This window comes from Ammodytes marinus, assembly GCF_949987685.1.
Source record: "Ammodytes marinus genome assembly, chromosome: 6".
Taxonomy (NCBI): Eukaryota; Metazoa; Chordata; class Actinopteri; order Uranoscopiformes; family Ammodytidae; genus Ammodytes; species Ammodytes marinus.
This window is the reverse complement of record NC_137235.1, coordinates 3,761,826-3,781,757: the sequence shown is the minus strand read 5'-3', so window position 1 is coordinate 3,781,757 and position 19,932 is coordinate 3,761,826. Positions and strand designations below refer to the sequence as shown.

General features: G+C 40.9%; 1 protein-coding gene across 1 annotated transcript in view; it reads right to left on the bottom strand.

Moving 5' to 3' along the window:
• Positions 1-4,440: 4,440 nt before the first annotated feature.
• hoga1 (4-hydroxy-2-oxoglutarate aldolase 1) overlaps positions 4,441-19,932 on the bottom strand; it is a 26,976-nt gene continuing 11,484 nt past the window's right edge. Inside the window, exons 5-7 of the mRNA XM_080028934.1 lie at positions 15,377-15,473; positions 8,253-8,386; positions 4,441-5,534 (exon numbers count right to left, since the gene is read on the bottom strand). Coding sequence (XP_079885060.1) covers positions 5,385-5,534; positions 8,253-8,386; positions 15,377-15,473 — 381 coding nt within the window. The 3' untranslated portion in view covers positions 4,441-5,384. The remainder of the gene's footprint in view (positions 5,535-8,252; positions 8,387-15,376; positions 15,474-19,932) is intronic.

The following is a 19,932-nucleotide window of genomic DNA, read 5'->3' as shown; positions in this document are numbered from 1 at the left end:
GATTTGTGTTCCCAGTCTCTGAAAGATATGAAATATAGAAGACATACTAGAAGCATTCAAAACATAACAATGTTTTCTTGTATTTCATTTCATTTCATTTTCCTTTATTTAACCTTGAAAGAACAATTGAGGGGTGACCCTCTTTTACAATGACGTCGAGTTATATACATACAATACACAATCTACAATAAAAATACACAACAAGCCCACAAAGATTGATAGAATTTCATTCTATGGCAACAAAAACAATCCTCCTAATAACTTGTACTGCCCTTGGAGAGAGGCTGAATGGAAAGTATTCTCCTCATTGTATCCCAAATCCTTAAAGGAATACTTCACCCATACAGAACCTGCGTTCTATCATTATAAAATCACTATTATAATGTAATGAATGAGGTTTTTCTTCCCTCAGTCTTCCCTTGGCCCAGCTGTCCTGTTAATCCTAACCCTACATTTTACCATGTGTGAGTCACCCATGGGAAAATGTAGAGTTAGACAGTGAGACCATGAAACACTCTTTCTGCCTTTTCTCAGGCTAGGATGAACCGATTTCTAAAATGTTTGCACTTTTATACTACATAGGATCTCAGAGTTCAATACACCTTCATATTTCCACTGGTGAAGTAGGTCTTTAAGCTGGTGGTTTGAGAAAAAGTTTTGCAGATGGGTTCAGTGTAGTACAGACTTATGTTCATTTCTACTGTATTAAATGGGTGAATTAATAGGAACTCTTTCAGGGTCTCGTACCACTGTCCTTAAATAGTACATGCAGTATCTAAAGCCCTGTGTTATATACAGTATGCAAGGTCAACAAGAGCCAGCGAGTTCCCGTTCACCTTGTCTGTCTTCATTTATCGAGAGTGTCCCGTTGGCTATACATCATCCTACTTATTACATGGCTACTAACCAAATTGATAATTCATTGGAGCAAAAATATTGTTTGGGTTTGGTATATCTAAGTACATTACCTCATGGCCATGCATTCTGCCGTCTCTCTTTCACTTGCTTCAAGGCAAAAAAAAATGCAAGCGCAACCGCCCGGCACACGCTAGCTAAACTCTTCAGGAGAGCAGACACTGGTGTCTAAAAAACAGTCCCGCCTCTGTCCAAAGGGGGCGCTAGAATCATCAAAAAACTTTAAAGTTCCTCTTAGCTAATTTAACAATAAATGTTATTAGTAAATTAGTGAAAAAAAGTCTAGAATAATCCTAAAAAGCCTTTTAGGATGGCTGTGGTGCAGTGTGTAGGGCGGTCGTCCACTAGGGTTGCAGGGTTGGTGGTTCGATCCCCCGTCTACCCGCCACATGTCCAAGTGTCCCTGGGCAAAGAGACACTGAACCCTAAATTACTCCAGATAGTTAGCTTGCACCCTGCGTGGTAGCTGCTGCTATTGGTGTATGAATGTGTGTGTGTGTGAATGGGTGAATGTGTACAAAACAATGTAAACAATTTGAGTCTGTGAAAAACCAGGGGAAAGCGCCATATAAGTGGATTCCATTTACCATTTAAAGAAGTCACAAAAAAACTGGCTGCTGATTTCAACCCATGTGTCATATTGGGTCTGTATGTCCCTATGCTTGAAGAACAGGAGACACTACACTAACTATAGCATCCTCTCTTTCTCATCCAAATATTAATTTCGAGAAATTGAAATAATTTGCCTTTTTCACTCAGAGCAATCACGTTTTTTAAAAAAGCTTCAAGACTTTTTAGCTTGTTTATCTTTAATCACCTTGCTCTTGTTTCTGAATGTAAATATTTATTATTTATTTTTGTTATTGTTGCTATTTTTGGGGTAGAATTATGAGGCTCTGTGTATACGTATATGTCTTTTATAGTTTGTTTTGTGTATTGTATTTGTACTGTATGTTTTTCTGAGGACCCCCTGGAAAACGAGATGCTAGATCTCAAGGAGCTTATCCTCAAATAAAACATTCTGCAATTAAATAAAAAAAAAATATATATATAGTGCTTAAAAGTTAATATTTGGAGTCATGGTTAGATAAAAGTAAAACAAAAAATAAAATAAAAAACTCAGAAGGCTCTCATCATTGCCATGGCTACCTTGCTACATCTGGCTTTAATTAGCGCTTTAATAACAGCCTTTAGCTTTTCCCCACATCTCACTGGGAGGTTACTGTGCAACAAGCTGTGAGTGTGACCTACAGCCCAGCAGCCCTCCTGCTGAAACATGGCTGGTCTGGAAGCGTGGAATCTACCGGGTGGGGGAAACATTTATTCTATTTAGATTTTAGACCAAATTAAGTTTTAACCTTTAACTGTCAAACGGGTAAACCCCAATAGACAAGAGATGCAGCTAACTGTTTCTGTTTCCATTTTAACCTGAAATTTTATTGTATTTAAATGTTCTATATCTATCCATTAGCTTTTAAATGTTTTATTTCTATTCATTCGCTTTTCTAATGTGTATTATGTATTTTAATCATGCCCCTGTAAAGCACTTTGAATGGCCTTGTGTCTGAAATGTGCTATATAAATAAACTTGCCTTGCCTAACGATGAGGCAGCTTAAGGTATACTAGCGCAAGTTTGAAAAGGTGCTCCGAGGAACTTTCAGGTTGTGTTCATTCTTGCGCCCCCTTTGGACAAAAGCGGTAGTGTTTTTACCACGCCAGCTGTTGTTCCTGGGTGAGCGTATACCCATGACAAAGGCATTAAGAAAAACTAAATAGAAATAGCATTCTTTGCACTGATGGTCTCGTTTGCTGTTACATGTCATTCATGATCATCAGAGGAAAAATGTGACGTTTTCAGAAATAGTTAAAAGTTCCTTGTAGCACCTTTAAGTTTTATTTGAGACTGTTAAAGATCATCAAATCAATTTTTTTTTTTTTTTATAAATACTAATTTCATACAGAGAATAAGTATATAGTGGAGCGGCTAAGTGCTTATTTTCGTCAGAATCTTTCAGTTGATGATACAAGCGTGAACATTGGCATGAGCAGTTGAGGTATTTGGATTTGAATCTCTATCCCAACTGCCATTTTCTCCCCAAATCCTCCACCCCAGCTTTAAGTACAGTTATTTTTACCTGATTTGCAGGTCTAGTATTAGTGGATCAGATAAGGGCTACACTCTTTCAATTTGTGATACAAGTGGTTACAATTAGCATGAGCAGTCTCCTTGGGTCGCTTGACAAGAAAATTGTCCGAGACATTTAAGATAGTGAATTTGAAAATTTCTCATATAAATGTATTGAGTTTGTTCATTAAAACGTTAATTTTTTTTAAATTTTTTGTCTTGGACAATTTTCTTGTCCAGTGACCCATGGAGACTGTGCTCATGCTAATTTTCACACTTGTATCACACATTGAAAGATTGTAGCACTTATCTGATCCACTAATACTAGACCTGCAAATCAGGTAAAAATAACTGTACTTAAAGGCCTACTTCACCGGTTTGAATATGAAGGTGTATTGAATTCTGAGATCCTATGTAGTATAAATGTGCAAAAAAAATTAAAATCGGTTCATCCTAGCCTGAGTAAAGGCAGAAAGAGTGTTTTTTTTAACCCTATATTTCTCTTTCTCGTGACATCACAGAAAGAGAAATATAGGGTTAAAATAAAACTTTCTTTGTAAATATTACTGTGATGTCACAGTAAGAGACATCACAGTAATATTTACAAAGAAAGTTTTATTTTAACCCTATATTTGTCTTTCTGTGATGTCACGAGAAAGAGAAATATAGGGTTAAAAAAAATACTCTTTCTGCCTTTTCTCAGGCTAGGATGAACCGATTTCAATTTTTTTTGCACATTTATACTACATAAGATCTCAGAATTCAATACAACTTCATATTCAAACCGGTGAAGTAGGCCTTTAAAGCTGGGGTGGAGGATTTGGGGAGAAAATGGCAGTTGGGATAGAGATTCGAATCCAAATACCTCAAACGCTCCACTTGTTCTCTTTGGTCCCTCCCCTATGGTCCCTCCCTGACACGCTCTACACCAACAAAGTCGTGCCAAAGTGAATGGACAGTCCCAACAGCCAATAAGAACAGAGAATCGGAGCCTGGCTCTGATTGGTCAAAGTGTACAGCTCATGTTAACTTTGGCCAATCAGAAATCATATACCCCAGCTTTAATGATTGAGGACACTGTTTAGGCTGACTGGCCAATCAAAGAGCTCTAAAAGAAAACTAAACTAAACACACACTCAAACACAAGCAAATATGTAACAAAACAAACCAATGTGTGTCTTCACAGTCCAAATAAATAAAAGGAAACATAAAATATTTAATTTAAATTAATTTTATTGTTGAAATGAGTGATTATACAAAATGTCCTCCTCTAACGTTACAGTATTCTGGACACTTTGTTACTGGACTTCTAAGGTACACCAGAGAAGCAACTTGATGTTGAACAGGAGAATGGATAAAAATGTAATTAAAAAATAACATAGGGGAGGGGGGAGGGGGGAGGGGAGAGGGGAGGGGGGAGGGGAGAGGGGGTTGGGTGTTGTGTATGTATTGTATGTGTTTACTTATTCTGTTTTTTTTTGGTCTATATGTAAAAAAACATAAAACCACTCAAATAAAAGTAAAAAAAAAAAAATAATAACATAGGAAGAATGCAAGGGATTAGATTCTACGATTTGATAGTTTTCAACAGTTGGTTATGTGCGCAAGAGTAAAAACATGGCGGTGCAACATGGCGCCTCGCCTCGCTCCGATGATGATGTCATAAATCGCTCGATCAGATGCACAAACCACAACTTTTACTTTCAAGCAATTCTAAACTTATTAAAACATACTTTTCAAGTTTTCAGGCAGCAACAAATTAATTCCCTTTCTGTCATATCACACTGACAGCTAAAAAGGTTTCCATTAAAAGTGAGGACAGACAGACAGACAGACAGACAGACAGACAGACAGACAGACAGACAGACAGACAGACAGACAGACAGACAGACACAGACACACACACACACACACACACACACACACACACACACACACACACACACACACACACACACACTTGTACGGCTATACTTGTGAGGACATTCTTTGACATAATGCATTACCTAGTCCGTTACCCTTACCCTAACCATCAAAACTAAATGACTAACCCCAACGCTTACACTCACACTCACCCTCACCTAAACTTATTTCATACCTGAACCCTAAAACCTAGTGTTAACCCTCAAACAGCTCCTTTAAAGGCCCGTCCCAAAGTGAGAACTGGACCAAATGTCCTCACTTTCCAAAAATTTCCTAACTTGTGCCGAATCCCAAACTAGTTCTCACAAAAATAGCTGTACAAGTGCATACACAGACACGCACACACACACACACACACACACACACCCCTACATACACACACACACACACACACACACACACACACCCCTACACACTAGCTCACAGCCAGCCGTTGGAGGTGAAGTCTTTCCTCAGCTGCTGTGTCTCTGTCTCGCTGAGCGGCTGGAGAGGAGAGCGACAGGCGCCGCCGTGGTAACCAAACCATTCCATCGCCTGCTTCAGAGCCGGAACCCCCAACCGCCGCGTCACCTAGCAACAACACACACACACACACATCCGATAGATATGTTCTTCCTGCAGAATTGTGTTTGTGTGTGTGTGTGTGAGTGTGAGTGTGAGTGTGTGTGTGTGTGTGTGTGTGTGTGAGTGTGAGTGTGAGTGTGAGTGTGTGTGTGTGTGTGTGTGTGTGTGAGTGTGAGTGTGTGTGAGAGTGTGTGTGTGTGTGTGAGTGTGAGTGTGTGTGTGTGCGCGCGTGTGTACAATCAGCAATGTTGAACTGCCTGTCTACTTAATTAGTGCTTTACTGTATGTCATTAATATTTACACAGGTTAGTATCATATCGTTAGCCTCTTAGCATAATTGCCTAAATCATATTTACTCTACTCTACTTTTACTCTACATCTACTCTACTCTACATCTACTCTATTCTACATCTACTGTTCGTTAGCCTAATAGCATAATTGCCTAAGTCATATTTTAAGGGTTATAAAGTAGGGTCAACGTAGATGTAGAGTAGAGTAGAGTAAAAGTAGAGTAGAGTAAATATGATTTGGGCAATCATGCTATGAGGCTAACGATATGCTAAATTATCCTGTTGCTGCTGTAACCCGCAAAATGTCCCCACTGTCTGACTAATCAAGGGATTTTTTTTATATTATTTATTTCTTCTCTTATATCAAATCAGTCCACGTCACACACACACACACACACACACACACACACACACACACACACACACACACACACACACGGGTCTCAAAGCTTTATCAATAACGACACTCTTTTTTTTGGGATCGATATTTTAGCTGCCGAGCTGCGACCAGATCAACTTGATATCAGTGGATATTGGAGGTTTAGGTGTTAGTAGTGTGTGTGTGTGTGTGTGTGTGTGTGTGTGTGTGTGTGTGTGTGTGTGTGTGTGTGTGTCTTTGTGTGTGTTAGCACTAGCAGTGAGGTGGATTTTAAGCCGTGAGGGACAGTGACATTTAACTCACCTTGATGGACACATTCGTAGCCTGAAGCAAATTATTAAGGGCTCACAACTTTGACATTTAACTTGTAACATGCAGACCTGGTTAAGTGGCAGCAGGGATCAACCTTTCAGACTGAATACCACAAAGACACACACATGAAAACACTCGGCTATTGAACTGCTCTTACCTGCTTTACGTGTTAAAAAGATCATTCAGCCACAGGTGACTCCAATGCTTTTAAAATAGACTAACCATTGGTTTGGTTTTTCGATTTTAAAACGGCACTTACATTTTCTATTTGTTACCTTAAAGCTGGGGTATATGATTTCTGATTGGTCAAAGTTAACATGAGCTGTACACTTTGACCAATCAGAGCGAGGTTCCAATTCTCAGTTTTTATTGGCTGTTGGGACTGTCCATTCACTTTGGCACAACTTTGTTGGTGTAGAGCGTGTCAGGGAGGGACCAAAGAGAACAAGTGGAGCGGTTGAGGTATTTGGATTCGAATCTCTATCCCAACTGCCATTTTCTCCCCAAATCCTCCACCCCAGCTTTAAAAACAAATCTTTTTTTTTACTTCAAATAGGTACAGTTACAGTTTTGGTCATTTACGTGTTAAATCGCCTTATGTTCATACGGTTATCACTTGTACAATGTGCGGGGTTCATAACACAGGTCTCCCAGTCACTCCGCTCTGCACGAAATCGGCGGATAAACTTTTTTTTGTAACCCACAACCCTTTATCCAATCAGAAGAGAGAATGCTAGCAGATTGTGATGAGCTATTCACTGATTTTCAAGTGATTTCTCAACAAACATTCTCTAGAATCACTTACCCCAGCTTTAAGGGAACCCATTAAAATATGAGACATAGGTTGCGTTCCGAATCTCATACTCTTTCTTTTTTCTACATACTACATCCGACGATAAAAAGAACCTAGTTAGGATGCATTATGCATACTATTGGGACCTACTTTACTCTCTTATTTCATCATAACATTGCGCCTTAATCTTGCCTCTTGCTTTTATATCCGTCGCATCACCGTTTGTTTTCATAAGGAGGCTTCGTCGATGTGACGTCACTTCACGTGCGCACTGGATTGTGGGTCAGAATCACCCAAATAGGATGCAGTTTTCAACACTAACAATCTTGGCCGCATGAAGTAGGACATCCGGGTACTTCTAACCATCCTAAATCTGGCCACAAGAATCGGGACATCCTAAATCTTTTTTCTACATACTATATAGTAGAAAGTGTGCGATTCGGAACGCAGCCATAGAGACCCTCCACTTTGATATCATATGTTGATTTTTCTACTATTTTTCGACCAAGTTTTCCAGAGACTTTTAAGAAATGTGACTAAAGCCACCGTCTGTCAGTATTAGTAGGACCTGTGTGTGTGTGTGTTTTGGTGTGTGTGTGTTTGTGTGTGTGTTTTGGTGTGTGTGTGTGTGTGTGTGTGTGTTTTGGTGTGTGTGTGTGTGTGTGTGTTTGTGTGTGTGTGTGTGTGTGTGTGTGTGTTTTGGTGTGTGTGTGTGTGTGTGTGTGTGTTTTGGTGTGTCTGTCTGTCTGTCTGTCCTGTGTGTGTGTGTGTGTCTGTCTGTCCTGTGTGTGTGTGTGTTTGTATGTGTGTGTGTATGTGTGTGTGTGTGTGTGTGTGTGTGTGTGTGTGTGTGTGTGTGTGTGTGTGTGTGTGTGTGTGTGTGTGTGTGTGTGTGTGTGTGTGTGTGTGTGTGTGTGTGTGCACCAGATGGTCCGTGTATCTCTACTCACGGCTGCATTGGGCTCGATCAGACGCTGCTGTAGAACTCTGGCTTCCTCCCAACGACCGGACACACACAGACGCTCCAACGCACACACCTCCGCGCCTAGCACGTTAGCCAGCGCACACACTCCGCCTACCGCACCTTGGCAGACACACACACACACACACACACACACACACACCGGACACACACACACACACAGACAGACAGACAGACAGACAGACAGACAGACAGACAGACAGACAGACAGACAGACAGACAGACAGACAGACAGACAGACAGACAGACAGACAGACAGACAGACAGACAGACAGACAGACAGACAGACAGACAGACAGACAGACAGACAGACAGACAGACAGACAGACAGACAGACACACACACACACACACACACACACACACACACACACACACACACACACACACACACACACAAAGTGAAGAGGTAAAAAAGGTCAAAAATTAAATCAATGGGTTCTTGTTTTCCATTCTTTCCTTTGAATTATCTAGCTTTTATTCTCCACACTATGGGAAACTGTTATCCAAGGAAATACTGTCATACAATGATAAGCCTATACTGTATGATCTTGACCTTTCAGAAAACACTCAATATCTCTTTAGTTCAGGGGTGTCCAAACTACGGCCCCGCTTTTTATTGGCCCGCGGCACATTTTAAAAATATAATGTAAAATGGCCCTTTTAGTTTTTAAATAATTTAAATGCATTCATTATATTACAAAGAAATATGTCCCATAAAAGAAAAAGAGCACCAAGCCCATCCCAGAGAATGGTCTTCAGGTTAAGCCTCTTAATTTTCCTCTCAAAGTGCACCAGATTCATGCATTTCACTTTAAAAAGTTAATACCCCCGGACCCCCCTGGCAGGGTCGGGAACTCGGCTGACTACTATTTTCACCCAGCTAGATATTGAATCAGAATCAGATTTATTTTTGTCATATGCACCGTTACAGAACAATGAAATTTGCCTTTCAGTTCACACCTCGCCAAGAAACATATAATGACAGTGACAATAACATGGGTGGACAGGAGAGAGTGTACAATAGCAGATAATACTGGGTGTCTGAAGGCATTTAACAATAGTCAATGATTCGGGCAGCGCTGATATTGGAGAGGGGCCCCCTAATCAAATTCTGCTTAGGGCCCCTTGGAGGCTTGGGCCGGCTCAGAGGGGAAGTGTGTCTGTTTAATTTGCAAGGAAAGTGTTGCCGTGAAGAAGGATACACTATGAAACTAAACATCAGAGCAGCTACATGTCCTGATAAATGTGTTATTTTTGCCAAGTGGCCCGGCCCTTCGTAGATTTTTCTGTATGTGGCCCTCAGTGAAAAAAGTTTGGACACCCCTGAATGAAAAGGAGGAAACAGGAGAGAAAACTAAGACTCTTCAGTTGTACAGCGGAGTCTCTGTGTGAGGTAAAAGTTTAACGTTTATTTGGTTATTTGCCATTATGTGGCTTTAGACAACTAACACTGAAGCAAGCCACTCAGTAATAGTGAGATTCCAACAATGCCTCAGGAAATGTATGAAGAAAATCATGTGAGTGGAAAATGCAATAGAAGACTTGAGACACAAAATAGTGCAAAAGGTGAGTAATTAAAAGGAATATATATAAATGGAATTAAATCAATCATGTTGAAGACTCATTGTGATCCATTATCTGAGAACCATGCAGCGTATCTATACAGAGAGTCCTTGCAACACATCCATCCATCCAATAGTTATTGAGCTTTGTTCAGAAGGGGACACTGAAGTGGACAGACCGACTGACATTGCCATCAATAGAGCCGTATGGCGACAGTATAGCTCTGTGAATGAAAGACATTTAGAGGGAATAGAAAAGATAAAGATTTCTATGTGTTTTTGTTCACCCCTGCATCACAAAACCTTGGCTTCAGCGCTGAAAAGATGTAATTTATTTCTTTGCGAAATCAATTAAATTTGTTTGGAGTTGGAGGGCGCTCCAGTTCATAAACAGTGACAGTGAGCTTTCGTATATAGATAAAACTTATAGGACAGAAAACTCACAGACAAAAAAAAATCTCTCTCGGTTTGCTCGATTCCCTTTGTCAATCAACACACAAGAAGCTACTCAAGTTCCTCTGGGAGCTCGGAGAAATTCCAGATGAATTTCAGTGTTCAAACAAGTGAGGACATGAAAACAAGCTACAGAAAGGACTGAGATGTGTAAATATTTACTGTATATAGATTTATTTAGCGCTTTTCTAGGCACACAAAGCGCTTTACAGGGTTCCAGGTTCCATTCATTCACACACAGCCATACCGGTAGCGGAAGCGTGGCTGCCATTCAGCGCCTACGGCCCCTCCGACCACCACCTGAAATACATACAGCAGTCATACACATTCACATGAAGCAAGGTGGGTGAAGTGTCTTGCCCAAGGACACAACAACCATGACACAAGTGGTAGTACGCGAATCGAACCGCCAACCCTTCGATCATTGGCTGACCCGCTCTACCACCTGAGCCACAGTCGACCCAAAGCTAGGACACATACTGTATAGTATAGGCCTCTTAAATCAACCCATCCATCACTACTCTAGTTTTCCTTTCTAGTTGTCAGCACACAGACATAACATGATTTTTTTGCCAGCAGCAGCTTCCTATGATGTCTGTTTTTCTTTATATCAACAGTGCTAGATACAGGAGAGACATATTATAGATTTTCCACGGCAACCGGATATCATGGCCTTTCAGTTTCATGTTATCTCATTGTGTGTCTGGCGGAGAAGGAAGAAAAAGGCCTTGTGAATTGTGGCCTTGGAAATGGTTTTGTTGTTGTGGATAACAGACAAGCCGGCGGATATTTTCTTTTCATTTAATTTACTTATTGATTTTTTTCTGAAGTTTAGAAATTCAAGTTAAAACTACAAATGTGAACCTCACTGTGCCAAGATAGACAGACAGATGGATGGACAGACAGACAGACAGACAGACAGATAGACAGACAGACAGATAGACAGACAGACAGACAGATAGACAGATAGATAGATAGATAGACAGCTAGATAGATAGATGGATGGACGGACGGACGGACGGACGGACGGACGGACGGACGGACGGACGGACGGACGGACGGACGGACGGACGGACGGACGGACGGACGGACGGACGGACGGACGGACGGACGGACGGACGGACGGACGGACAGACAGACAGACAGACAGACAGACAGACAGACAGACAGACAGACAGACAGACAGACAGACAGATAGATAGATAGATAGATAGATAGATAGATAGATAGATAGATAGATAGATAGATAGATAGATAGATAGATAGATAGATAGATAGATAGATAGATAGATAGATAGATAGATAGATAGATAGATAGATACTTTATGGATCGTGAAAAGGAAATTCAGAAATCAGTCTTAGCTGCTCAGATGAAACCATTGACAGCAGCTAACTGTGCATAGCGCCGCAGACTGACAGGTCCCGCCCCCTCACTCACTTTGATTGACAGCTCGGGATAAGAGGGAAAAATCTGGGTCAAAATGTCCAGGTATAAGGTGCTGCTATTATACTTTTCATTCTTCTGTATTGCATCGTTGAGAGGAGCCTGGGACTTAAATGTTTTACTTCTTTTCATTCGCTTTTAAATGTCTTCTAATGTGTTTTATGTATTTTAATCTTGCCCCTGTAAAGCACTTTGAGTGGCCTTGTGTTTGAATTGTGCTATATAAATAAACTTGCCTTGCCTTGCCTTAAAGGAATACTTCACCCATACGGAACCAGCGTTCTATCATTATAAAATCGCTATTATAATATAATGAATGAGGTTTTTCTTCCCTCAGTCTTCCCTTGGCCCAGCTGTCTTTAACCCTACATTTTTACTAGTGTGATGTCACAAAACACTATTTCTGCCTTTTCTCAGGCTAGGATGAACCGATTTCTAAAATGTTTGCACATTTATACTACATAGGATCTCAGAGTTCAATACACCTTCATATTTACACCGGTGAAGTAGGTCTTTAAGAATTGAACTGCACAATGACTGCTGCTGTAATTGTTAATGTGCATATGAAAAATAAACCTTTTTGATTCTTGAAAGAACAACGAGGCTTCAAGGGCCAGAACCAATTGATTTCTACTATCAACACAGAGAAATGCAACACATTCACACTCACTCAATAATTGTCAAAAAAAAAATCGATAAGACATCTTGTTTGCCTCCTAAATAAAGATATACAGTTCTGAAAAAAATTAAGAGACCACGCTCATTTTCTTCAAGCTTGGAAGTGCTCTTAATAACAATATTTTTGGGGTGAAATTTGGTAGAAATGTTGACAGTAGTTTGTAGAATAAATTCAAAATGTTCATTCTACTCAAACATATGCCTATAAATAGTCAAACGGGAGACACTGAACATTTGGTTGTCTCCTAATTTTTTCCAGAGCTGTATGCCGATTATTATCGGTCCTTATAGAGAAATTTGGCAAATTCTCATAAATGTATTTTATCAACATTACATATTAATTTTACATACTTACATTACACCTGATTTTAATGTTTCAATAACTTTTACTTAAATATGCCTGTCTTTGCTTTTGTTTATTGTGTTGGCTTTAATGCTATGCTGGTTTCTTCTTAAAGTGTCTTGAAGTACTTTGAAAAGTGCCTTGCTTATATAAATAAAATGTGTTGTTATAATTATTATAAATTTGCTTTTTTTGTAGAGAATAACATGAGAACGATACAGTATGTTGTATAGCCTACACAGTGCAATTTTACTCTGTTTATTAGTAAATGCCCTTGTGTAATAATGGCACAAACAGCTGGAAAAAAAAACTCCATAATTCTGTCAGAAAAAAAAATTAAACTTGTGAGATTTTGGCTCAAATGTTCGACCTTTACTACTGTATGAAACCTTAGCAAAACACAAGCAAGACAAGTCTGTAGCTTTTTCAAACTGCACGGAGATCAGATGTAGATATGTCATCAACCTTTTAAACCTTAATATCAAAGCTGAGTTCTGTGGCTCTGTGAGAGTTTGAGTGACAGGTGGAAGGCCCGCCCCTTTCTGCATAATGACAGGGGGTTTAGTTCTGGGAGCGTGAATTCGGACATCAAAACAACGTGAACATTCACCCGCAGCATGAGCACATTATCATATCTATCACTCAGAGCGAGATGCCTTTCTCTGAAGGATGGGCTGTGTCAGTCTCACCACATGCACACGCATACACACACAAGTGATCAGAGAAATGTGTGTGTGTGTTTGTGTGTGTGTGCGTGTATGTGCATGTGCATGACTATGTGTGTGACTATGTGTGTGAGTGTGTGCGTGCGTGCGTGTGTGTGTGTGTGTGTGACTATGTGAGTGCGTGCGTGTGCGTGTGTGCGCGTGCCTGTGTGCGTGTGTGACTATGTGTGTGTGTGTGTACGAGTGCGTGACTATGTGTGTGTGAACATGACTCATTAGATTCCTCTGCATCATGTTGATGCCTTTCCCCTAACGTGTTATCTAATCCAGGCTTACAGCTCCGTGTGCGTGGACCACATCACCAAGAATCCACAAGACACACATCACTCCACAACACTGCTGCTGTGAAAGGTCGCAGAGGTTTTATGATTTATATGAAAGAGAGAGAGTGTGTGTGTGTGTGTGTGTGTGTGTGTGTGTATGTGTGTGTGTGTGTGTGTGTGTGTGTGTGTGTGTGTGTGTGTGTGTGTGTGTGTACAATCAGCAATGTTGAACTGTCTGTCTACTAAAGTAGTGTTTTACTGTAGTTATTAATGTTTACACAGGTTATTATTGTATGTTTCCTTCATGTTGATGCTGTGTGTGTGTGTGTGTGTGTGTCTGTGTGTGTGTGTGTGTGTGTGTGTGTGTGTGTGTGTGTGTGTGTGTGTGTGTGTGTGTGTGTGTGTGTGTGTGTGTGTGTGTGTGTTGCTTCCCTCTCAGGTTTGACTCATAGTCGGCCCAGAGTAAATATGATTTTGTCTTTAATAACTCCAGAGAAATATATGTGACTCATAGTTTACATAGTCAATAGGATGACTCTGGTCTTAAACCTGCAGTGTGTAGAATTTGGGGTTTTATTTCCTAGCAGATTTTGTAGAAAATAATTATAATATCCATAAGTACGTTTAATTTAGTGCATAATAGCTGAATCTTTTTTTTAGAATGATAATTTTTTTCCTCAGAAAGGGTCTCATATTTGTCCATATTTCTCCATACTTTGGACCAAGGCTTGTCACCGCCATTTTGGAAGTGTCATAGTTGGAATGTCATCAGGTGCATTGTCTGAAATTTAGAATTGTTCTTGTCCTTGAAGGCCACTGTAGCTTCTGTTATTATTCTAAAGGGTTGGGGTTACCCAGGGAGCGTTGCATTCTAGAACTTTGTAGAACTTTCTTGATGATGTCATATTACACACTGCACCTTTAATATCGTCTGTATTTACACCAATATAAAAATTAATCCGGGCCTTCGACGGACTTAGTTTTCTCTTTGGTATGTTCATGGTTTCTTCTTAGCAAGATGAGAAATCAACAGTAACTAATGGGATAGCTCGTCTGTCTTCTCTATTCATTCATTTTCACATTAACTTTGTCTAATCCTTGATAATGGCATCATTTTTTTTTAGTGTAAGTAATCGGCTTGTTTGAGAAAGTTTTTTTTTCATGTTGCCGTGATACAATTGCAAAAAAGTTAACTGGAAAAAATGAAGAGACCAGTCTGGATTTTTCTTCAATCTTCATCTCTGCATTACTTATTGGAAAATGATCTCAATGACAATACTTTTCTTGTGAATTTGGTAGAAAAAAATAACGAGGAAAATCCATGTTGGTTGTTTGTTTGGTCTCCAGTTCTGTGTTTGTGTTCTATAAAACGTAAACCCCCCCCCGCCCCCCAAAAAAATAAAAAATAAAAAAAAATCAAGTACAAGAATAAATGTATGAGTGTCCATATACAATAATGTAATGGCTTATAAAAAAAAATGTATATATATATTTTTTAAACAAGTTAGGTATGAACCACTGTTAGTCTCATGCCCCTGTAAAGCACTTTGAATGGCCTTGTGTCTGAATTGTGCTATAGAAATAAACTTGCCTTGCCAAAAATGCGTGAGGACTTTTCTTACCGACACAATAGGCGGCCATCAGAAACCCAGCAGAGCCGGCCAGCACCTGGAAATCCTCCGCTTTGGTTTTATGAACAATCAGACCGATACGTGTGATCTGATGGAGAGAGAGAGAGAGAGGGAGGGAGAGAGAGAGAGAGAGAGAGAGAGAGAGAGAGAGAGAGAGAGAGAGAGAGAGAGAGAGAGAGAGAGAGAGGGGGGGGGGGGGAGGGATGGAGAGAGGGAGGGAAAGAGAGGGGGGGAGGGAGAGAGGGAGGGAGAGAGAGAGAGGGATGGATGGAGGGAGGGAGGGGGGAGGGAGAGAGAGGGAGAGGGAGGGAGGGAGAGGGAGAGAGAGAGAGGGATGGAGAGAGAGAGAGAGAGAGAGAAGGAGGGAGGGAGAGGGAGAGAGGGAAGTAGAGAGAGAGAGAGGGGTGAAGAGAGGGACAGAGAGAGAGAGAGAGGGAGGGAGAGAAGGAAGAAGAAGGTAAAATATCAGAACCATTTCCTTTCCGTCACTACTCCTCCTCGCTGTCATGACTAATATCTGGTGTAGTTTTTAAATATTTTTTTCAAACCCCCCGAGTGCCTGTCACAAGAGACACCGACAAAGCCAACATCTCACAAGGTAAACAAATCGCTCAAAATGATGAGCAAGGGCCCCTTAACACACACATACACACACACACACACACACACACACACACACACACACACACACACACACACACACACACACACACACACACACACACACACACACACACACACACACACACACACACACACACACACACACACACACGAGGTTTTGGATACGAAAGAGGAGAGAGCGAGAGAGACAGAGAAAGCGAGAGAGAGAGAGAGAGTAAAAAATACATAAAAAACAGACAAGTCCCTAGCGGGTAGTAAAGTAGGGAATCATCTTCAAAAGAGGAGGGGGGATATGGAAGATGTTGGGGGAAGGCTCATGAATAATTTATAAGCTCTTCCCTATTTTGTTTTGATTGTTGCCTCTTTTAATTCTCTTTTGTCAATCTGGGTATGAAGGAAGAGCCCAATCCAAATAAAAAACGGAATCGTTCAAAGGCAGCTTTAAGCGCTAAGTGAAGCTGGGATGAAAACTCTATAGGGACCAAAAAAATATATATACCTGCAGTCTCCACCATGGTTATACCTATTAGCTCTATTTTTAGCCCCTATGAACGTCAATCACTTTCAACATATCAGTCATTTCAAAACACGCAGCGCCTGCACTTGATCAGTCAGTCAGTCGGTATTTTACAGGAGCGCCCGCTGCTCTGCTGAAAGCATACAGCAGCGAGTGGCTCCCCAGTGGCTAAAATAACATAGCAGAAAAATAGCGCTGTCAAGAAAGATATATATCCGTATAGCACATATAAGGTTTTATTTTTTGAAAGTCTTGTTATTAACAATAATAATGGATTGGATTTATATAGCGCTTTTCAAGGCACTCAAAGACGCTTTACAGGGTTCCAGGTTCCATTCATTCACACACAGTCATACTGGTGGTGGTAAACTACCATAGTAGCCACAGCTGCCCTGGGGCAGACTGACAGAAGCGTGGCTGCCATTCAGCGCCTACGGCCCCTCCGACCACCAACTCAAACATACAGCAGTCATACACATTCACACGAGACAAGGTGGGTGAAGTGTCTTGCCCAAGGACACAACAACCATGACACTGGTGGCAGAGCGGGGATCGAACCGCCAACCCTTGGATCATTGGCCAACCCGCTTAACCACCTGAGCCACGGTTGCTCGGTTATCATTTAGTCTGCATTGAAACTTAAAGGTGCACTATGTAGAGTAACTTTGGGTGTGTCAGAGAAGTGAACTTTTTTATTTTTTCGAAGGTATATTCTCCTAACTGAATAAACAAACTTTCCTCACGGGGAAAATTGGATCCCTGGAACACTGTTTGAAGTTAGAAAGTTTCATTTTTTACCCAATAAGTACTGACCTCAACTAGCAAACCTAATTTAAACATAGTGAAATGGGCAGTTCACATAGGCTACTGCCGTCTACCGAATATTGAGGAAGGTATAGAGTATGGCTGGTGTGGGGAAATATAATAATAATACTAGAACTGCAAGCAGTTTTTACCGGGGGCCAAGCCTCCGACGCGACTCGTCGTCAAGCGCCGCGCCTGCCGCTCACTTCGCGGAATCCGTGGATGTAAAGTTTTTGACCGTGGGATGTTCGGTGCGGGAGTTGTATAGGTATCGCTGTTTACGGATGAATTTGGCGAAACTGCCACGGTGGAACGATGCAGCTCAATTCACAGAACAAGTGCATGTCAAGTTTTTTAATGTGCGATGTGTGGTTGGCGAGTTATGAGCAAAAGCAGATTGTCAGCCTTGACAAAATGGCCGCCGGAGCTAATTGCACAATGTAATGTCAATGGACATGCTAACATTCCCGCCTTTTTTCTTTGACGGAAAAAAAAAAATCTAATTTTATTAAAAAGTCCCTTAAACATTAATATTTCTTGGCCATATTTTTTCTATAGACTCGTGTTTGCCCCTTGATGTTTTACCGTGAGTTTTAAGAAAATTCCTCTGGCCAATTAGGAGATATAAAATTTCCTAATTTATGGTGCCCCCTTATGGCGAAAATGTCCAATTTTTTTATTGAACGCAATTAAGGGTAGCCCCAACATATGTCTAAAATTTGGACTTGATCCGACTTATGATTTTGGATTTATGAATTTTTTCGTAAAACGTAGCTAATCAACAAATATTTAAAACGCTACCGTTTCGTTATCCATGGTCGGATCAAAATTCTTTCGTATGATTTCTTTCCGTGTGGGTCGGTAGATGTTCTGTGCAATGTTTGGTGTCGATTGTCCAAAAATTGTGGGAGGAGTAGCGAAAAATATGTTTTGCAGTTTTCGCGATTTTGCGAAAAATCTATAATATCGCAAATGGGCGTGGCCTATGCCAAATGATGCAGCTGACTCCAGTGCATCTGTGGATATAAAGTTTTTGACTGTGGGACGTTCGGTGTGGGAGTTATGGCCCCGAACGCGTTTTCTTTGGTGTAGCGCCACCTAGTGGCCGGCATGTCTGAATTTTTTTGTAGGCCGAGAGGCCGGGGGTCTGAACTAGTCATGCAAGTGGCATGTCCCAACCCTTTACGGTTTGGGCTGTGGACACAGTTTTATGCGGCGAAGTATAATAATAATAATCCTTACAAAAACAATAGGGTTCCCTGCCCCGCAGGGCTTGGGAACCGCGTTGCTTTGCATACAGCGGTCCCAGCCTGCTCGGGCTTGGCCCCCTAATAATATAAGAATCTTTCTGCTTTTCTAACTTGACCGATCACCCGTTGTCCGTCTGTGGACCATAGTATCATAGCCAGGAGCATAAAACATACAATAATAACAAAACCAAAACAACAGTGTACGTATGGCACGGTCAAAGTACAACAAATATTACTTTTTCCTTCCGTTAATCAAACAATGGAAGGACATTTTTTTTTTTTTTTAAAGAAGGCACCGACCTATTTCACCAATAACCTCTGAACTCAAAAGCAAAACCTAATTTAAAACATAGATACTTGGGGCAGTTCATAATCACCTAACACATACAGTCGACTGTCTACCACAGCTTGAGGTCTTGTGAATAATATTTTTTCAGCTTTTTCTAACTCGTCTACCTTGCTCAAATTGACCCCTCACCCGTTGTCTCAGTCTGTGCGTGGCCTCCAAACGCCTACAGTTTGCATCTGGCTGCTCTATTCTCGACCCTTACGCCCACACCACCGTCTCACAGCAAGTGGACAAACAAACAAACATGTTATTTATTTTTCCAAATAAAAAAAATAAATAAAAAAAAACACACTTCCCACACACACAGACTCAAAAAGCTTTTCAGAGTTTATAGAGCTCAAACCAGATCAAAGTATTCTCTCTTTGCCCCTAGCAGTCACCCTGCAGCATGGAGATATACTCACACTTTAGTTAAAGCTTCTTCAACAGCCACAGTCCTCTACTTATGGCGCATGCAGGCGGCATCACAATGTATTGACATTGCTATTTTATATTGCAGCCACATTTGTGTTGCTCTTTTTAATAATTAATAATAATTAAAAAAAAAATTCTATTCAATTAACTTTATTTATCTGTTTGTGCAGAGAGTCAGCGAAAACAGTTGATAGAGCCATCACAACACAATATACCACACACACACACGCACGCACACACACACACACACACACACACGCACGCACGCACGCACGCACGCACGCACGCACGCACACACACACACACACACACACACACACACACACACACACACACACACACACACACACACACACACACACACACACACACACACACACACACACACACACACACACACACACACACACACACACACACACACACACACACACACACACACACACACACACACACACACACACACACACACACACACACACACACACACACACACACACACACAGTATTTTTCCTTTGAAAATTGCAGTAGTCCATATCGCGATTTCCATTAACTGTGTGCAGCCCTATTACACGGAGAACAAATAAA